The sequence below is a fragment of the Lucilia sericata genome, unplaced genomic scaffold (assembly GCF_015586225.1).
Source record: "Lucilia sericata isolate MDLA Ls3-8-SP2 unplaced genomic scaffold, ASM1558622v1 Contig000100F_arrow, whole genome shotgun sequence".
Taxonomy (NCBI): domain Eukaryota; kingdom Metazoa; phylum Arthropoda; class Insecta; order Diptera; family Calliphoridae; genus Lucilia; species Lucilia sericata.
In genome coordinates, this window is record NW_023994132.1 from 20,995 (window position 1) to 38,824 (window position 17,830).

A 17,830-nucleotide genomic window follows, 5' to 3' on the forward strand; every position below is an offset into this window, starting at 1 on the left:
ATTCACACCCAAGTTGCCTTAAGGGAAAATTTTAGTTAAAACAATAAAAGTTTATATAGTTTCAAAATACAAAAAAGAATGGTTCTCGCACTTTAGCATCTGAATACAACTAGAGAATATGAATTTCGAATTTGTATACCTTTTTTTTGCAACTTTTCATACATGTGAGTATGAATCATTAAGTAGGTCAACTATTGGGGAAGGAATACGTAATCAGTACAAATATTCTTTGGGACTAGTTTCATATTGTCGTATAAACAAGAGAATTTTACGGCATAAGGATTCTAAAGGAAAAAAAATTTTTTACAATCAAATTTTGTTTAATATATAGTAATGGATCCTTCCTCTGTTACTAGTTGCTATCTCTCTCTATATCATGTTTTTTCTATTTTTTCTATTACAATGAATCCTGTAGTATTTTAGAGTTAAGTGGTGTTTATAAGTAGAAAATAGTTAAAAGTTGAATTACTTTTATATCTACATGGCTTCACCTGTATTTGTTCCGCCTGCAGTAATTTATTAGGATGCTTTTACTATGGATTAAAACTTTTTTTAGTTGCAAAAGGTTTTAAATAGTGTTAAAACTAGTTTTTTTGCTATTGTTGTATTTTTTTACAAATGAGTATATCTAAAGTAATAAATTTGTATCTGCATAAGTATTATGTTTAAAATAAATGCAAATAAATGAAAACATGTTAAAAGTAAATAAATTTGTGTTGCAATAAAAAACAAGTAAGAAATTATAGTCGGGCGAGACCGACCATATAATACCCTGTTACAAAAATAAAATGTGATAATAAAGCATTTAAGTTGAATTGTACCTTGCCTCAGATATACTTAAGCCATTTATTGTTGAATAAAATTGTGGACATTTAGCCAAATTTTGAAGGGGGCTTTGTATAGGGGCTATGGTCAAATGAGACCCTATAATTATAAAATTCATGAGAGTCATCAAGGCTAGTATAGAACTTGGTTTTGTAACTTTTTGTCGAGATACGAGTATATTAAACATAATTATGAACTTAAAAGCCCTATTCGTCGGGTTTAGTTGTATGGGGGCTAGATGAAATAATGGACCGATATTAACCATTTTAATAGGCCTTGTCCGGTACCATAGAAGATCATGTTCCAAATTTCATTGAATTATCTTATCAAAATTGTGAGGTTTACAAGTCCTATTCGCCGGGTTCTGTTGTATGGGGGCTAGGTGAAGTAATGGGCCGATGTTAACCATTTTCAATAGGCTTCGTCTCCGGTACCATAGAAGATCATGTTCCAAATTTCATCATCAAAATTGCGACCAGTAGTTTGATTACCCACTAAAGTGGTGTAGGGTATTAATACAATTTATGTTGCATTTCAGATTTACACATTTAAAATACTGTCGTCACCTGATCACTTACCTGAACTTTTTAAAATTGCCCCAAGCGTGTAAGGTACGGTTAGTTTTGAATACTCAATAATTAAGGTCTTCAATAGCGATGGGGAAGAGATCCAGTGACTTTGTAAACTCCTAACTATATAATTTATTATACATATTTCAAATTTTAGGTACCTAGTACCAAAATCAACATGTAGTTATTATAATATTATTAAATGTTTTGGACAGTATGAAGAAATATGTGTCTAATAAATTTATGTACTCACAGTGACCCAACTGAAACCATAACAACATCATAAACAGGATATTCTCTTTACGCATTTGTTTTTGTAGACCTAATACACACGTACATTAGGTTGGTAGCGAATTGTATTTTTATATTATTTCTAAGGAATCCTGCAATATATGTATAAACTATTAGAAAATTTCTCCCTTTTAGTGATCACTTCCAAAATACGTAGTTTTAATTTAATTTTATAGACTAACTGCCTAATGCAAAAACGATTATTAAAGTTAGCATTAGTTTACTACACACTTTTTCAATATAAAAACTGATTTTATAAACCATTGTTAACTTAATAATGGTTTTTGCATAGGGTGGGGAACTATATAAAATCTTCAATTTAAGTATTAAAATTTTTCATACAATTTATTTTTATGTTTGTAAAATCATCCTAATTTTATACATGTTGTTAAAAATTTTAATTTTTTGTCAGTATTTTTGTAGGTTTTTGTGGTCTTTATAAATAAACAACAAAACCATTTATTCAAATTATTCCTATAATGTCATTATTTTAGTTGACCCAATAAACTCATACCGCATGGTCATACATACATATTTGCTGTTTCAATACATCCCAACAGTTCGACAAAGAGACAATGTATTCCCACTATATCTATGCAAGGGGTCATATGTTACGAATGTACTGATTTTCTCCTAAAAAAGCCTATATTAAAATAAGTAATCATATAACTAATCCTGTGACTGGAAAAATCACTATTTCCGGTGTGACATCCCATACTGCAGGGATATACAGATATAGAAAATCCTGCCCTCAAAATGCATGAATTTACATTAAAAAAACTATGTGTGGCTTTAAATCCGTTAATCATATTTGTTTGTTGATAATTAATGATTTTTTAATTAATTACTTAAACACATGCAGATTTATTGCAATTTATGCGTAATTATAAATTTACCTAGGAAAATGTGAAATTTTTTTGGGGTCAATATTAATGGTGAACCCAATACATAAGGAGAAAATACCAATTATGAGTGTGGTATATACATACGCAATTTTAAGGGTCAACGGTTACTAAAGGACAATTAAGGACATTTTGAAAATGGCAGTTTAATGAGACCAGTTACTATTTTTTGTATAATATGTAAACATAATAAAAGTTATATTGTATTTACAATTATTTAAAATTTATGAAGATATTCCCAGCAATAACTTACTTATCACTGACTACTACATACGCGTGCATTACATAGAAAGGTAATGTACTTACAAATAATACATTAAATAAGTACTTACTTTTTACTTTGTTTTTAACAAAAACGAATAAAAATATATTTTTTTGAAAAACAAACTACTTACTTAACTTCGTTGTAAGCGAGCATGTTAAGTACTTACCTCAATGTCATCCCCGTGTTAAAATAATAATTTTAAAAGCTATTGTGTAAGTTTTTGCTGGGTTAAATGGCCAAGTTCTTCTGTATAATGTTGGCGGTATGCAGTAGTTGTGAAAAAGTATATTATATCATGTAATTAAAAATAATAATAATAATAACGATTTAAGGTGTAATTTAAGTCCATATATGAATGAAAATTTATCATAACAAACTGAACATAATTTATTAAGAATTCTTCAAATTCATAACTCTCACTTCACTATTGTTCTAAATATTTTCAAGCCAAGTTTTACTTAAGTACATAAATTATAAGTGAATATATCTGTGGCATTGTGTGTGTGTGTTTTTTCTTTTTGTGTGGCAAGAATTTACATTTCATTTGAATCTAGCAGAACATAAATTTACTTGTAGCTCATTAATTTTGGCAACAATTGTGTTTTCATAAATTTTATTTAGATAATCATGTAAAAAACAGATACAGATGTGATGCGATGCGATATTTGGTGATGGTGGTATTCACACACACATGAGTGTATCGTATAAAATTTATGTCAATATTATGCATGATTGTATTTCTACATATTCAACTTAATATAAACAAAATATTTGCATATTTTACAGTTATGGTAAAAAGTTTCAAAACTAAAGTCTAAGATTAGAGTGCATCATCAAAACTGTATACAAATATGAGATTTCGATCTCTATAATTATAAAACTGGATCCACATTGACAAAAACCGTCTTTAGTGTTAGATCTCAAAGTTTCAGACATGTATCTCAACTAGTCATCTGCAAGTAAAAGCAGAACAAACACACTTGTATGTAATAGTGGACCAAAGGATTAAATTTAAGATCTGTTATCGTAAGACTACTTTGTGTCTACCACTGTATACGTATGTACGTACGTACATACATATACATGTAGTATATGTATGTAATTATTTCTGAGATTGTTTTCTTTTCTATTATTGTTCTAACAAATGAAGCTGCTAAAATATGCATACAATATCGTTTTAATAGACAGAACATTTTGGAAGTTATTTTAATTAAACAAAATACATAGTAAATTCAATAAAATTAATTATAGGTCTCTCAATATGAAACTAAATTTATGGACGATTTTTTGTTTAAAAAATTATATTTTAATAACTTTCGTCTTATTGTTTGCTTATATGCTTATTCGATCGGTAATAAGCCAAAAACCTTAAAGAAATTGAAAGTGTATCAATTTATTAAATCTATAAATCAAATTTTATTTTCGTGGATCTTAATTTAACTCTAAAACCCTCTTTTGATTGTATGAAAGGTGTTTTATTATAACAGATTTCAAAATTCTCCGACGGAATCGTTTCCATATGGAAATTAAAGAACAGCTTGACCAATATACATTTAACCACCAGGTTAACAAAATGTTGAGCTAAAAATAAGAAATAAATTATTTTCAGAAATATTGACCAATCCAAAGAAATTACCACCTACCTATACAGGTTTTAGCTCCCAAACCAAAACTAAGCAAGCATTGTCCCTTATTGCCATTACTGTCCTGTAAGAAACGCTGTGGTTTAAAGCTTAAAGGATCCTCAAAGTATTTCTCATCTCTTTGTATGGCCAATAAAGGTATAATAAATGATTTGCCCTCACTGAGTGTGTGTTTACTTGCGGGCAATTGAAAATCCTTGCGGCAAATACGTTCAATATATGCTACACTGGGATATTTACGTACAGTTTCTGTTAAATAATTTTGAAAAGATTTTAGTTATGATATTGTGAATTTTTTAAGCCATTAAATCTCTTACCTTGTAAACATAAATCCATTAGTTTCAATTGTTTTAAATTTTCATATGTTATTTGTGGTTTCTTGTCATTATTCAGTTGTATGTGAGTACGTAATTCATCTATTATTTTATGTTTGAGTTCTGGTTGTTGCAAAATCTCATACAATGCAAATACACCCGTTGAGGCCATTGTATTCATACCATTCTCCAGCAGATGTTCGGTAATTTGTGTAAATTTTTTAATTGATAAGAGTTTTTCCCTTTCAAATAGATTCTCAATGTGCCAGCTGAGTTTTTCTTTTTGTTCAATATCATTGCCATTACGAAATTTAACTAGAACTTGTAAAATATCTTTGCGTATCGTACCGCCCTCTTCACGTCGTTCTACGTTTTCACGTACGACGTCTCGTAGGCGATAGGTAAGGGAGGTATTTTTCGGAATGCGATTGTAGGTGCTAAACGAATATTAAAAAAAATTAAAATGCTTTATAATGCTGATAAAAATATTCTCATTATCAATGATCAGCAGATTCTTGAAATAAAATTTTAATTTAAAACATAATTCAATAATAATTCACATGTTAAACATAGTGAAATCTTAAACTCTTTTACTTTAATTTTGAATAATCAAATACAGTTAGGAATTTAATTTAAAATGAGCAAATTAAATGTTATTAATTTACATTTTACAATAACATTTTTTTTTGCAAAGTCATTATTATTACAAACATTGATACGCGATTAGTTCTTATCTGGATTTAACAATATATTACACATACAACTTGTTGCACAATTAATAAGACAAAAAAATTAAATAAAATAAAATACTTACTATGAATTAACAGCTGATTGACGTATGGAATAATTTAAATATTGTTGAAATATTGAATCTGTTTGTTTGAAAAGATCAATCTCTGAGCCATAGATTAAATTGGCGATAATACTCACAGAATAACTAAAATAAAAAAATAAAATAAAATGTATTAAAAAACAAAATTAATTCAATTAATGCATAATATAAATTAATTTTAAAACAGATTTAAGAAAACCCACACATAAGCACATAAAAATACAGTTTCTTATCAGCTTAAATGTTAATTTAAATTTATTAATAATTTTTTTTTAAGATATAAGCATTTAAACTAACTAAAGTATGTATGTCACTATGCAAACTTACATTCTCATAATTTCTTGCATATCAATACCATCCGATGGATTACAATCCGCAACAACATCCATATAGTTCAATGCATAATCCCCGACCTTCTCAATATTAGATAACATGGCCTCTAAACGAGCCGCAGAAAATATGGGTGATATTTTGTCCATTAGATTATACTTACGATAACCACGTACATAATCCCATTTAGAATCATTAAAATGGCCCGATGAATTCTCCAAAAGCTCACGGGCCAATGAAAGATCTCTTATAAGCAAAGTGGGGTGAAACAGAAAATATATGCCCACAAATCGCTCCTTACCGGCACGGTAGGCCTCACTGATGGCATCGACACAATGAAACTCACGTTTGTAAATTTGTTTGAGAAACGGCCAAGACAAATCGGATTTCTCATGGGGAAACCCCTTTCGACGCCAATAGTTATATACATGTCGCACTGAGAGAAATATTACGGCATAGATCAGTATCGGTATGAGTAACCACATCTTAGAAATTTTATAGATTTTCTATTGTTGTTTTTTTTTTAATATCAATCAAGTCGTAAACGATTCATTGGGGAGTATTGAGCACGCGTTTCTATTTTAATTTGTTGCTATTTCGATTTCCGAACTGATCGTTATAAGCTGTACTGACAGACTGTTTCAGAAATAAAAATATAATTTGCCATTTTTCACAGAAAACGAAAGTTGCCGCCTGCCATATTATCCGTCAGTTTCAGTTATTTATTAAGTATGTATGTACGTGTAAGAGTACGATCAGTACATATATTTTATATACCAAGTCATCCATCTACTTCCACTTGCTGCTGCCATGTCTGATGGTATATAGAAAAGAAATACAACAACATCAACAATAATGAAAAAATGAAGAAATATTTATAATCGTCTGTCAGTTCATCCGTCCGTCTGTCTGCCTGTTTGTCAGACAGTTTGGTATTTTTGTCCAGAGCCTTAGGCAATTGTAGCTAAGGTATGTTTTTCTTTGTCTCAGTGTTGTCAAGCTGGTTTGGCAAAAAACGCTTTTTTTCTTAACTTTCTTAAAAGAATTATAAATTGCAATATAATCTTAGAATTTTTATTGTTTCTGTTAAATAGTTAAGACTTTCAGACAAATTTTATGAAAAGTAGAATTTACAAGGTCCTAAGCAAATTTTAGACAACCTTTGTAAAAATATCTATGGATAATAACATAGACCACCAAATTTATCCATCACATCCGATTTTCTAGATGTCATATCATGGAGTTTCCGTTTTGACCACATTTGAGACGCTACAGCACGAAGACCTCTTTATTTATAATATTTGCTATGTCATCTCAACGTGCAATCTGTCGACCTACTATATATAGTTCAAATATACATATATGAACATATATATAATTTCAACAATATTAATTTTCAAATTCAATATATTACTAGCAGAGATATGTACAAGCAACTTCGTATTTATGACGATTTGTTCACGAAAATTCTAGATCCTTTAAAAATGATTAAGTTTGTTCCAAAACGTTCTTAGAATTTTAAGCGTTTTTCTACAAATTAACATTGAACAACACTGTTTCTTCTTTCCTTAAAAAATAAATTCTTTCTCAGCATTTTCTGTCGAAAGATCATTATTTTTTTCTCTCATTTTTTAATTTGTTGTTTTCGTCTTTTTTGGCAATACAAGATTAGGCTTCTTCATCGTCTTTTAAAGACTTGACTTCAAAATACAAAACATAAAAGAAAAAAACTGATAATTATTTCTGTCCTCTCTCAGTTTTTTTTCTTTTTACCCAGTTACCGAATACAAATTGCATTATTTTGTTATTTATTAAGTCCATTTAATGTTTAAGCTTAGTATGCCGACTGCCTGGTCAAGAGAGACATTCCTGACCAGTAGTCCCTAAGTTTTTAAATTATTATCAGTTGTTTGCTTTAATGTTTGTTTACATCTGTTTTTTAATCACTACTATTATCAGTTGCTTCACTGTTCACATTTTTACGAAAACATGGAAAAAATCCAAAAGATACCAATCAATCTTAATGACAGCAATACTATACCTGTATGTCGGTGTATGTTTATTTATTTATCTACTTATCGTGGTATGAGTAATTTATCCTTCCGGTTTTTTCACACACTGATATTGTCACATAAACCCGTATTTGTATCTGCATACTTTATTACATGGTGTTGCCAGAGGACCAATTTTATTTTGAGTTTTTTTACTTAAAAAAATTCTTGTTTTGACACTTACTTCGACATTATCATTGGCTAGTTTAAAAGGATTATATATGTATGTTACTTCAGATTCGATGTAATACACCTTAGGCCACAATAGGGTCTGTAGTGCGCTACTTTAGCAAAGTTTCTGGTGGGAGTCGAACCCACGAACTTCGTATTGACACACTATCAACCAAACATTAATTTTTCAAATACCACTTATAAAAAGAGAAAACAAGTAAAGGTTAAGGCTAGGGTCAGGAAAAATTTAACCACAATGGCAACACTGATTGTCATTACATATGACAAAATATTATCGTGGTTGTGAGAACAGCTACTGTTGACAACTAACTCATAATTTCATTTGTTTCTTATTATGTAGAGATTTTTTGTGGAAATCTGATCTGATACTTAAGCGCGTCTTTGGGAAATGTGAAACTCAAAGAAATATCATAATACTTTAAGTTGTTAATCCATGTTCAGTCTTTAGTGAATTTTTGAAATTGTAACTTGACACTGAAACAATGTATTGGTAAAATAGTTATTTTGTGTTTACATTTAATTATATATATATTTTTGTAAAACATATAAATATTTTAAATTTTTTAGAAAATTTAACTGTAAAAATTATTAATTGTAAAACATTTGAATTAAAATCAAATAATTCACTCGCGATAAATTAACAAATTAAAATGGTTCGTGAACATAATGTAAGTACATATGATTTTATCAGACAATATATTAACAAGGAGAAGATGAACAAACACTGTTATTGTTAATCCAAATATTATTCTATTAAATATTAATTAAATGAATAAAATATAAAATTAATAAATATTTAGATTTTTTTTAATATAAAAATATATGATTGATTTAGGGTGACTCCTCTGCCTTTATATCTAGAACTGTACAAACTCCTATTACCATCTCTTTGATAGTGCAACTTTCAACCCATCAACTGGTACTAATACTGGTGATGTATGAAATTTATATTCCACTTCTTTACGTTTCATAGGTTCGATATTGAAATTAGCTAATATTTTAGCTAAAGCCACCTTCACATTTATAATACCCATACGCTGAGCTAAAACATAAAGAATACCAAAAATTAATATATAAAATAATATAAAATCATTAACTTAAATTACCTATACAATGACGTGGACCTTCCCCAAATGGCATAAAAGCTACAGGATTGTAATCCATTACATCCTCAGAAAAGCGTTCTGGCTTATAGTCAATAGGATTGGGAAAATATTCAGCATCGCGATGTATACCCAAAAGTGAAATAATAATGCCGGTACCTTTTTTAATGGTGAAATTTGTGCCGGGCACTGTAAAATCCTGAGTGCATTCTCGATTCAAAAATGGTAGACCAGGGTATTTACGAGTGGTTTCTGTAAAGGATCATAAGTCATAGTAAATTGTTCATGATATTTTTTAGAAAATTACCCATAACACACAAATCCAAATATTTCATATCTTGTATAGCTTCATATGTTAGCTTATCCTCTGGCTTCAGACCATGCTTCTTATAACATTCATCTATTTCGGTTTGAGCTTTTTTAAATATCACTGGATTCATGGCAAACTCGTAAATGGTAAATGATGTTGTTGCTGCCGTGGTCTCGGAACCCGCTATATAGAACAGGAACGATTGTGCAGCAATCATTTCAATCGACATGGATTTTAGATTTTCTGCTGCCGTTTCAACTTGCCATAAACCATCATTATCATCGCTAATTTTACCCGTATTACGCAGTTGTATCAATAGTTGTAGCAAATCTTTTCTTACCACTCCATGTTTTTCACGGAACTCTATGGTTCTCTTAACAATATCTCTTAAACTATATATTATATCATCTCTGACACCGAGGGCAGATAAAAAGCGTGCTATTCTAAAAAGGGTTTATATACATATATGACCAACTTTTTTTAGTTTTGGGCTTTAAACTTACGGTGGACAGACAAAACTCATTACGTTACGTATATTTAATAACACTCCAGATGAAGCGAAGAGCCTATCACTTATTTGTCTAAACTCATTTTTAGGGTTGGTAAAACTGTCTATGTCTAGACCAAATATAACAGAACCAATAATATCAATGGCGTATCTATCAAAAAAAGTAAAAGATGAACAATAAATTGAAATTGCGTTATTTGATAGAAACTTACGTAGTATTTAAACTTTTCATTTCCAATGTGTGTGCTTTACCATCAACCAACTGACCCTTCAAATGCTGCACTAATTTATCGGCCACATCATCGACCGTATCAAACATACCCTTAAGTTTTCCCGAAGTAAATGAAGGTGTTAATTTGGCTCTCAAAGAACGCCAGGTTTGTCCTTTAAGTGTGAATAAATTCGCTGACATTGGATCATTTTTCTCATCGACATAAACACCACGATCATGGAAACTGGCAAAATCTGTTGTCATTATTTGACGCACCAACGCAGCATCTCTCAGTAGAATGGCTGGTTTTACAAACATATAAATGCCCACAAATTTCTTGGTATATTTTTCATAGAGATCAGCCAATACCAAACCAAATGATCTTTCCTTACGCTTAACTTTGAGTAAGCAACCATAGGGTATTATGGGTTCATCATATTCAATGCCCAAACGTTGCCACAAAGAAAAGTGATGTCTTATCAAGAAATATAAAACACTTGTTAGTATAATTAACAATAAAAATAATAACATTTTTATTGTGATCTACAAATATTTTTTGTATAAATTTTTTGATGAATTAAGAGCGTCTAATTGTTAGTAAGGCTGGAAATAAACTGATCGCGTATATCAGTCTCTGACTATTAATTAAAACTAAGAGTATGAATTCGTTATCGCGTTGAGAATTGTTGTTGAATAGATTAATACTTTGTTTAAATAATATTGCACCCTATATTGTTGTCTAATAACAATTGTAAAGTGATAACAGAAAAAATGTTTAAAATCGGTTCTTAATAGTTTTAAAATATATAATCGCAATGGCCTACATTGGCGTTTTGATAGCGATTGATAAATTATTTGAAATGAAACAATGACGTTTTATAATAAAAACTATTATTTTTTATTTTTTGCATTAAATTTTCCATTATTTTTCGAGATTTAAATTCTTTCAAAATTATTGTATAATTAAGTTAACTTTCGAAAACTGTTATCATTTAAGCGATCTTTTCTCTCACACAGAATCAGAATATAAATTAAATTTTGAAAAGCCATGAAGTGTATTTCATGTTCTACCTAGACTTAAATTTTTTCGTAAAATTCTCAATTAATTCTAATCAAATGATTAATTTATCAAGATTTTACACAATTTTATCGCATTTAACAATCCGAAATATTTTTATTTTTCACAAACTAAAAAAATATTTTTTTAATTTTTTGACAATTAATTTTTGTGTGTTGAAATTAAATTGACAAAACAAAGTTGTATATTTTGGTATTGAAAATGAAAAAATTATTTAAAATAAACTTATTTTTTTGCAAAAAAAGAGATTTTAAGTCCGAAAAACATATTTTTAAATGTTTACTGATTAGATGTGGGCAAAATAAATTAAAAAATCTGCGAATGTAGAAATTTAAATGTTATTTATTTTTCCTAAAATTTTATGTACGATTTATGCAAGTATGTATGTTGGAAAGTGTGGTGAAAGTGGTTGGAGCTCCAATACTAATACAAAATTCTACCAATACATACTTAGAGTTAGGTACCGAGTGACAACTCCTTTACGTACCAACTGACAAGCCCCAATTTCTTTATATTCTTTGTTATTAAATTTATCAGGTCTGTTTTGTTTTACTCTCTTGGAATCTCCAAAAGAGAGAGAGAGAATGAGTAGACAACTTTTTATTTGTTAATTTCAAGTTTACATGCAAACTTGCATTTTTAAATAATAGTTAACGCATGTATTGCACACAAATATTTTGCTAGAAAACTTTTTATCTAATCATTATACAAATAAATTTAATTATTAAATACATACAATTATTTAAAATGCATAAAGTGATGACCAATGGTCAAATAATTAAGATTTTAAATTGTATGTAGACGAAAAGCTATAAAAATACCGATGTTTTTAAATAATTGGGAGTGTCGTCGAAGATACATACATACATATGTATGTACATATAAAGATCAGTCAAAAACGATTTATAATTTTATGTTAATAAAAAATGTACCGAAAATTTTCTAAAATAAAAAAATATTTATAGTTTAGTTTCTGTTGAAAGGAGGATATACCGAGGTAAAGTAAAAAGCTAATAAAACCACTCTTCAGTACTTACTTATTGGCATTCTAACTCATTATTTTAACACGGTGAAGTCATTGGAAGCAAGTACTTACCATGCTCGCATACAAATAGGGATTTAAAGAACTACTTACCACTCTCGCTTACAAAGAGAGTGTTGGAAACCTTATATTTTACACTATTTATCCAAAGAACTCCAGATTATTGATGCAAAAATTAGAATTGGTGTAAACACGCTTCTTATTCTTAAGTTAAAAAATATTTTTTGATAGATATCCTACTCGTATACCATTATGGGACTATAAAGACCTTAAAGTAAATTGTCTAAGCTTTCGTTTGAGCAACAAAAAAAAAAAAAAAACCAAAAATGGGGATTTTTTGAAAAAAAAAAAAAAATAAATAAAATAAAAATGGAAACATTTAAGAAATACCATTTATGAACAAAATGTCCAACTTTGACCCCCTCTAAGTCCGGCAGTTTTGGACCGATAGCGCTGAAAATTTGTGTTTGGCCTACTATCCAATAGAACAGTGGTGCAAATGTATTATGATTCTAAATTATCCCCAGTTTCTTCCCTGTATGACAAATCTGTCATTTCAACTATCAATCTGCCAAAAATTATATTGCTAATTTGTTTTAAGTACTATAATTAAAAAAATTCTGAAAACTAAAATACTTATTTGCCATAAAATAAACTTGAAATTTTCAAGGTACATTAATCTTTCATATTTAAATAAATGAGAAAATTTAGTGTGGGAATTTTTCAAACATATTTTGGGAATGGGAATAAAACTAATAATTATGCACTTTAAAATGTATTTATTTTCAAATTGTTATTGGAAGGTTGGTTACCAGAGTAGTAAGTACGTGTAACAGTTGTATTCTTGCAAATGATAAATACTTGGTTGAATTTGTTTTTCATTTTCCCATAATTAACATGTACTCGTTATATTTACTAAGTGATTTTTTCCTTTTGTAAAAAATACATAATGTATATTCTTTAGTTCACATGTGTTATAGCTGGATTTTAAAATAAATCCAGAGGAAAAAAAAGTATTTTTAAAAGTAAATAAGTTTTTAACAAAGATTTGCTTTGTTTTGTTTTTTTGTTGCAGTTGGCATTTTCTCAGAAATTATAATGATTCAATTACATTCTAAATGCTGCAAAAACAGTATATTTTTATTGTAATTTGTTTACAAATTACTACATAATAATTAGAAAAATTTATGTTTGTACATTTATTGCTTAACTGACATTGAAAATTATATCTTTTTCCAGATTTACATTAAGCTCAATTAAAGAAATTTATAAAATATTTGTAATATTTAATTTAGGGATTGTTTTTCATTTTTTTCTGTAAACTTTTCAATGCAATTTGTTATTTATTGCAAATATTATAATTACATACCTTTGTATTGTCTCCCTTGAATACCTTTTAAATAATTGTTTCAAACTTTATAAATGTAAAAATGTGTATTAATATTAAATTACAAAGTTGGAAAAAAAAATCTTACAATTATTATGTTGTCTCAGCGGATGTTGTAGTTTTTCTTTTTTGTTTTCGTTAATCACTTAATTTCCCAGGGTATAAAATGGTGTTGAAAATATAAAACCACTTTAACTAGATATTATGATGTTTTTCATTCATAACAATTATTTAAATGTTTTACATATAAGTAATTTTAAGTACTTGTTATTTATTAAACTGAAAATTGTGTGTTTTTTTTGAGAATCTAAACAGATATTTAAGGGGTTTTCTGAAACAAGGTTTATCTGAGGACTAAGGTCATGTATGAGCGAACTCTCATAAAATTTGATAGTGGTCTTATGTTTTATATAAAACTTATTTTTGCCGAATTTTATTCATAATAGTATTAATACCTCAATTATAAATAAAGAGAAGACGTTTTTCACCATATTTCAATGTATGATTTCTGGGTAGTCTCTATCGATTTTCCTAGTGGACAATTGTATGGGGGCTATAAGTGGGCCGATTTTACCATTTGTTTTTTAAATTCTGGCGGAAATGGCTTATTCGACTCAAAAAGTGACCCTGAGGTGGGTATGGGATCAGTATTTTCAATAACAACGCATAATACCTTCACCACTAGATTGATGTAGGGTATAACAAGTGTTGCTTTAGAAACATTGTAGTTTCTGTGTCTATCTATCCATTTCATTGATTATTCTACTCCATTAATGTCAATTTAAAAAATCAACTTGTTCCTTTCCTTCTTTTGATTCACAATAACATCATATCGTTACATAAAGTGCAAAGGGATAAGTAATGGAATGTTATAAATCTGGGTGTTATTTATTTGGGATATTTTTTAAAGTTTGGAGATTCGTAAAATTTTTGTTGACTTTATTGTTTTTGCTTATTTTATAAAACGTATAAAATGTTAGAAAAGTCAATTTCCATTTCAGGTGACGTAATGTAAATATGTATTTATGTAACTATTCCCTAATGGAAATAATATAATAATATGTATATTTTAGAAGATATTTCCTTAAGGAAACCCATAACGACAGTTATATCGATAAATGTTTATAACAACAACAACAAAAACAACATGTATAAATATATAAATATCAATATTTCAATATTTTCATATTGATAAAGGACATAAGAACAAAAAACAGAAAAAAAATCTGAGAAAGAAGTAATGAACAAAAATAAACTCAACATTGTATTTAACTGTCAACATTTGTGCCATCATCTTCTTTCCCTCTTCACCATTTTTACTACTTTGACAACAATTCACTTCATATTGTCAGCATAAAAAAGTAGGCGATAAGATTCATTTATTCTTCTACATTCTCCTCCCCCCCCCTTTTCCTGCTCAGTAGGGTTGTTGTCAATGATTTTACAAAATAGTCAACAACAGTAACTGCTACACTAACAATAACAAATTTGTTACTTTTCCTCATCGTATAGAAGATGTCTCGTGTCAGGATGCTGTTCAACTGTGAAAAAAGGCAAAATCTTTTGTAAGAAAAAAGTAGAACAAAAAGTGTCGCAACAAGAACATGAAAAAAAAAAATTAACCAAAAATTCATGATTTCATACATTTTTACTTGAAATTGTCGAATTCAAGTACAATTTTTTATGTTGTGGTACTTCATTTATTTCTTTTTTAGGCCATTTAACAAATGTTTCTTTTTTTTTGTGTGTAAATTCCATGTTGTTGTTCTTGTCGTTTTAATTTGTGCCAGACTTGATAATAGTAACGGAAATGTTTGTTATTTGTGTTGGTTTAAAGATGGCTGGCTATATATTGTTAAATATTTCTGTTTTTTTCTCGACTTTCTTGCTTGAGTGTGTTTGAAAGGATGGGGAAATGAAATGAAAGTGCGTGTGTTCAGAGTGGGTGAATTTAAGTGCGCAAGTTAAATATTGTTGAGCACTTATTTTGTGATATTTCTTTTTAGCAATAAGCTCACATAAATAAATTAATTCGTTTTTAGTTTAAAATTAATTATATTTCAATTGTGAGACTGTGTCAAAGCACGTTAAGGTTTTTTCCAGTAAGATGTCCTATCAATTTACCCTCTCTAGGTAAGAATCACGCGACTAGTTCTGTATCAGTTGTTTTTATTTAATTATTAATTAAATGCCTTTGCTTAACTTTTTAATAAAGGGTCGATATAACTGAATAAATATCCTTTCTAAAAATGAATACTTTATATTAACTTTCGTATATCTCGCTGTTTATAAACTTTTCATTATAATTATTTATTTCTTTTAAAGGTCTGTTCACAAAAAAAAAAAAAAAAAAAAAAAAAAAAAACATTGTTTATGCCTTTGGCCTATTTTCCTCTATCATCACCAGTTTAACAATTTTGTGGTTGTATGAAAGCAATACATATATACATACATATGTACATATGAACATACAACTTACACACTGAATACTCTCAGACATAACAAAAAGGACCATGTAATTCAGAGAAGTGGTTCTTGAATTTATAATATGTCTTCTCTACTTTCTATAAAAATCAAATTTTCCACTACAAAATTTTTTTTATTAAAAATCCATTATATCACTAAAAATCCTATTTTCTTTACACAAAATAGAAAGCAGAATTTCTATAAAAAATCAGATTTTCTTTTACTAAATATCAGATTTTTCACTAAAAATCAGATTTTTTATTATAAATTCCATAAAACAAAGTTGGTAATTTTTACCATTTAAATTGCAGGGTTAATACAAGGATAGTTTTTAAGAACCACATACATACATATGAGTATATACATATGCATTGAACTGAGTGTTTTCATATATACTTTTGTATCTATTGTTACATTATTTTTTTTTATATGCTCATTAGGGGCATAACCAAATATCGGTCACATTATGGTGGTTAGTTATGAACTGATATTGAAAATAAAAAGGACAATTTTAATGTGTATGTGTGTTGATATATTTTACAAAGATTTCATATAATAACAATATGTTAATAAATGTTGTCAACAAAGAAATGAGACCATACTAATGTTTCTATATAAAATGTATCTGAATAAAAATGTTTATTTTTCATGTTACAGAAATCAACAACAATGCTTTATATATCATGAAGTTTTTCGCCATATTCTTTCCATTTAATTTTTAAGGATTTCTTTTCCAAACTGTTGCAAAAAAAAATGAACACTTCACTTAAGGGAACAGCCCTCAATATACTATGTGTGTCATTTTAATAGTTGTTAGTTTTAAATGAATAACAACTCACTGTCAAAGTGGTATTAAATATTTATATCGTCACCTAAAAAGAATAAAGTTTTTCTAGTAAAAATACTAAGTTTTTAACATAAATTTTAATTTTATCAATATTGTTTAAATGTAACAGCATTTTGCATTACAGTTGACGATATATTATAGTATCATGAATTCTCTTGTGTATAACTCCTGTGATTAAAAACTAAATTAAATTAAAAGATCTTGTCTTAAGCATAATGTTTCTAAAAGAAAAGCGAAACAACCTTAAAAAATTAATTTCTTTTCACAAAATTTAAACCCCACACATATGACTTATTTTTAAATAACTACTTTAAATCTTAAATTGTTTGCAGATTAAACTAAATTTAATAATTTATATCCAATTACTCTTTTATTTTATATATTTTATTGCATTTACACAAAAGCGGTTTCTAAAAGTTTTGTTCGCAAAGTCAAGCCGTCATTTTATATCATTATAAAAATAGATTTTTTATGAAAAAAATCAGACATGCGTATAAATTTCTAGAATCATGAATTCAAGTTCAATGTCATTTCAAAATAAAGCACACAAATTGTAATGACATTAAAACAAAAATAATAAAAAATATGTATTATGTACATATAAAAAAAATACATGAATATAAAAAATAAATAAACTCACATAAATGTTAGTCTACTGCGGACG

At 28.2% G+C, this 17,830-nt stretch overlaps 3 protein-coding genes across 3 annotated transcripts in view; 1 reads left to right on the forward strand and 2 right to left on the reverse strand.

The window, feature by feature from the left end:
• Positions 1-17,830, forward strand: part of LOC119599997 — a 40,610-nt gene that overhangs the window by 16,552 nt on the left and 6,228 nt on the right. The gene's annotated exons all lie outside the window — the stretch shown is intronic.
• On the reverse strand, positions 4,098-6,628 carry LOC119599996 (probable cytochrome P450 310a1). Its single transcript, XM_037949989.1, has 5 exons — positions 5,969-6,628; positions 5,624-5,746; positions 4,813-5,246; positions 4,496-4,744; positions 4,098-4,433 (listed from the first exon to the last, which is right to left on the reverse strand). The coding sequence occupies exons 1-5, from the start codon at positions 6,454-6,456 to the stop codon at positions 4,255-4,257; spliced, it is 1,473 nt and encodes a 490-aa protein (XP_037805917.1). The 5' UTR covers positions 6,457-6,628; the 3' UTR covers positions 4,098-4,254.
• On the reverse strand, positions 8,700-10,968 carry LOC119599995 (cytochrome P450 6d1). Its single transcript, XM_037949988.1, has 5 exons — positions 10,348-10,968; positions 10,131-10,286; positions 9,625-10,070; positions 9,321-9,569; positions 8,700-9,256 (listed from the first exon to the last, which is right to left on the reverse strand). The coding sequence occupies exons 1-5, from the start codon at positions 10,875-10,877 to the stop codon at positions 9,093-9,095; spliced, it is 1,545 nt and encodes a 514-aa protein (XP_037805916.1). The 5' UTR covers positions 10,878-10,968; the 3' UTR covers positions 8,700-9,092.

Bases quoted from the DNA above. Each gene is read 5' to 3' on its own strand.
- LOC119599996 (XM_037949989.1), bottom strand. From the start codon at position 6,456: ATGTGGTTACTCATACCGATACTGATCTATGCCGTAATATTTCTCTCA. The intron at 5,747-5,968 runs GTAAGTTTGCAT...TTTTTATTTTAG, and splicing joins ATGCAAGAAATTATGAGAAT to TTATTCTGTGAGTATTATCG. The intron at 4,434-4,495 runs GTAGGTGGTAAT...TCTTATTTTTAG, and splicing joins GGGAGCTAAAACCTGTATAG to CTCAACATTTTGTTAACCTG.
- LOC119599995 (XM_037949988.1), bottom strand. From the start codon at position 10,877: ATGTTATTATTTTTATTGTTAATTATACTAACAAGTGTTTTATATTTC. The intron at 10,287-10,347 runs GTAAGTTTCTAT...TTTTTTTGATAG, and splicing joins ATGAAAAGTTTAAATACTAC to ATACGCCATTGATATTATTG. The intron at 9,257-9,320 runs GTAATTTAAGTT...TTTATGTTTTAG, and splicing joins AGGTCCACGTCATTGTATAG to CTCAGCGTATGGGTATTATA.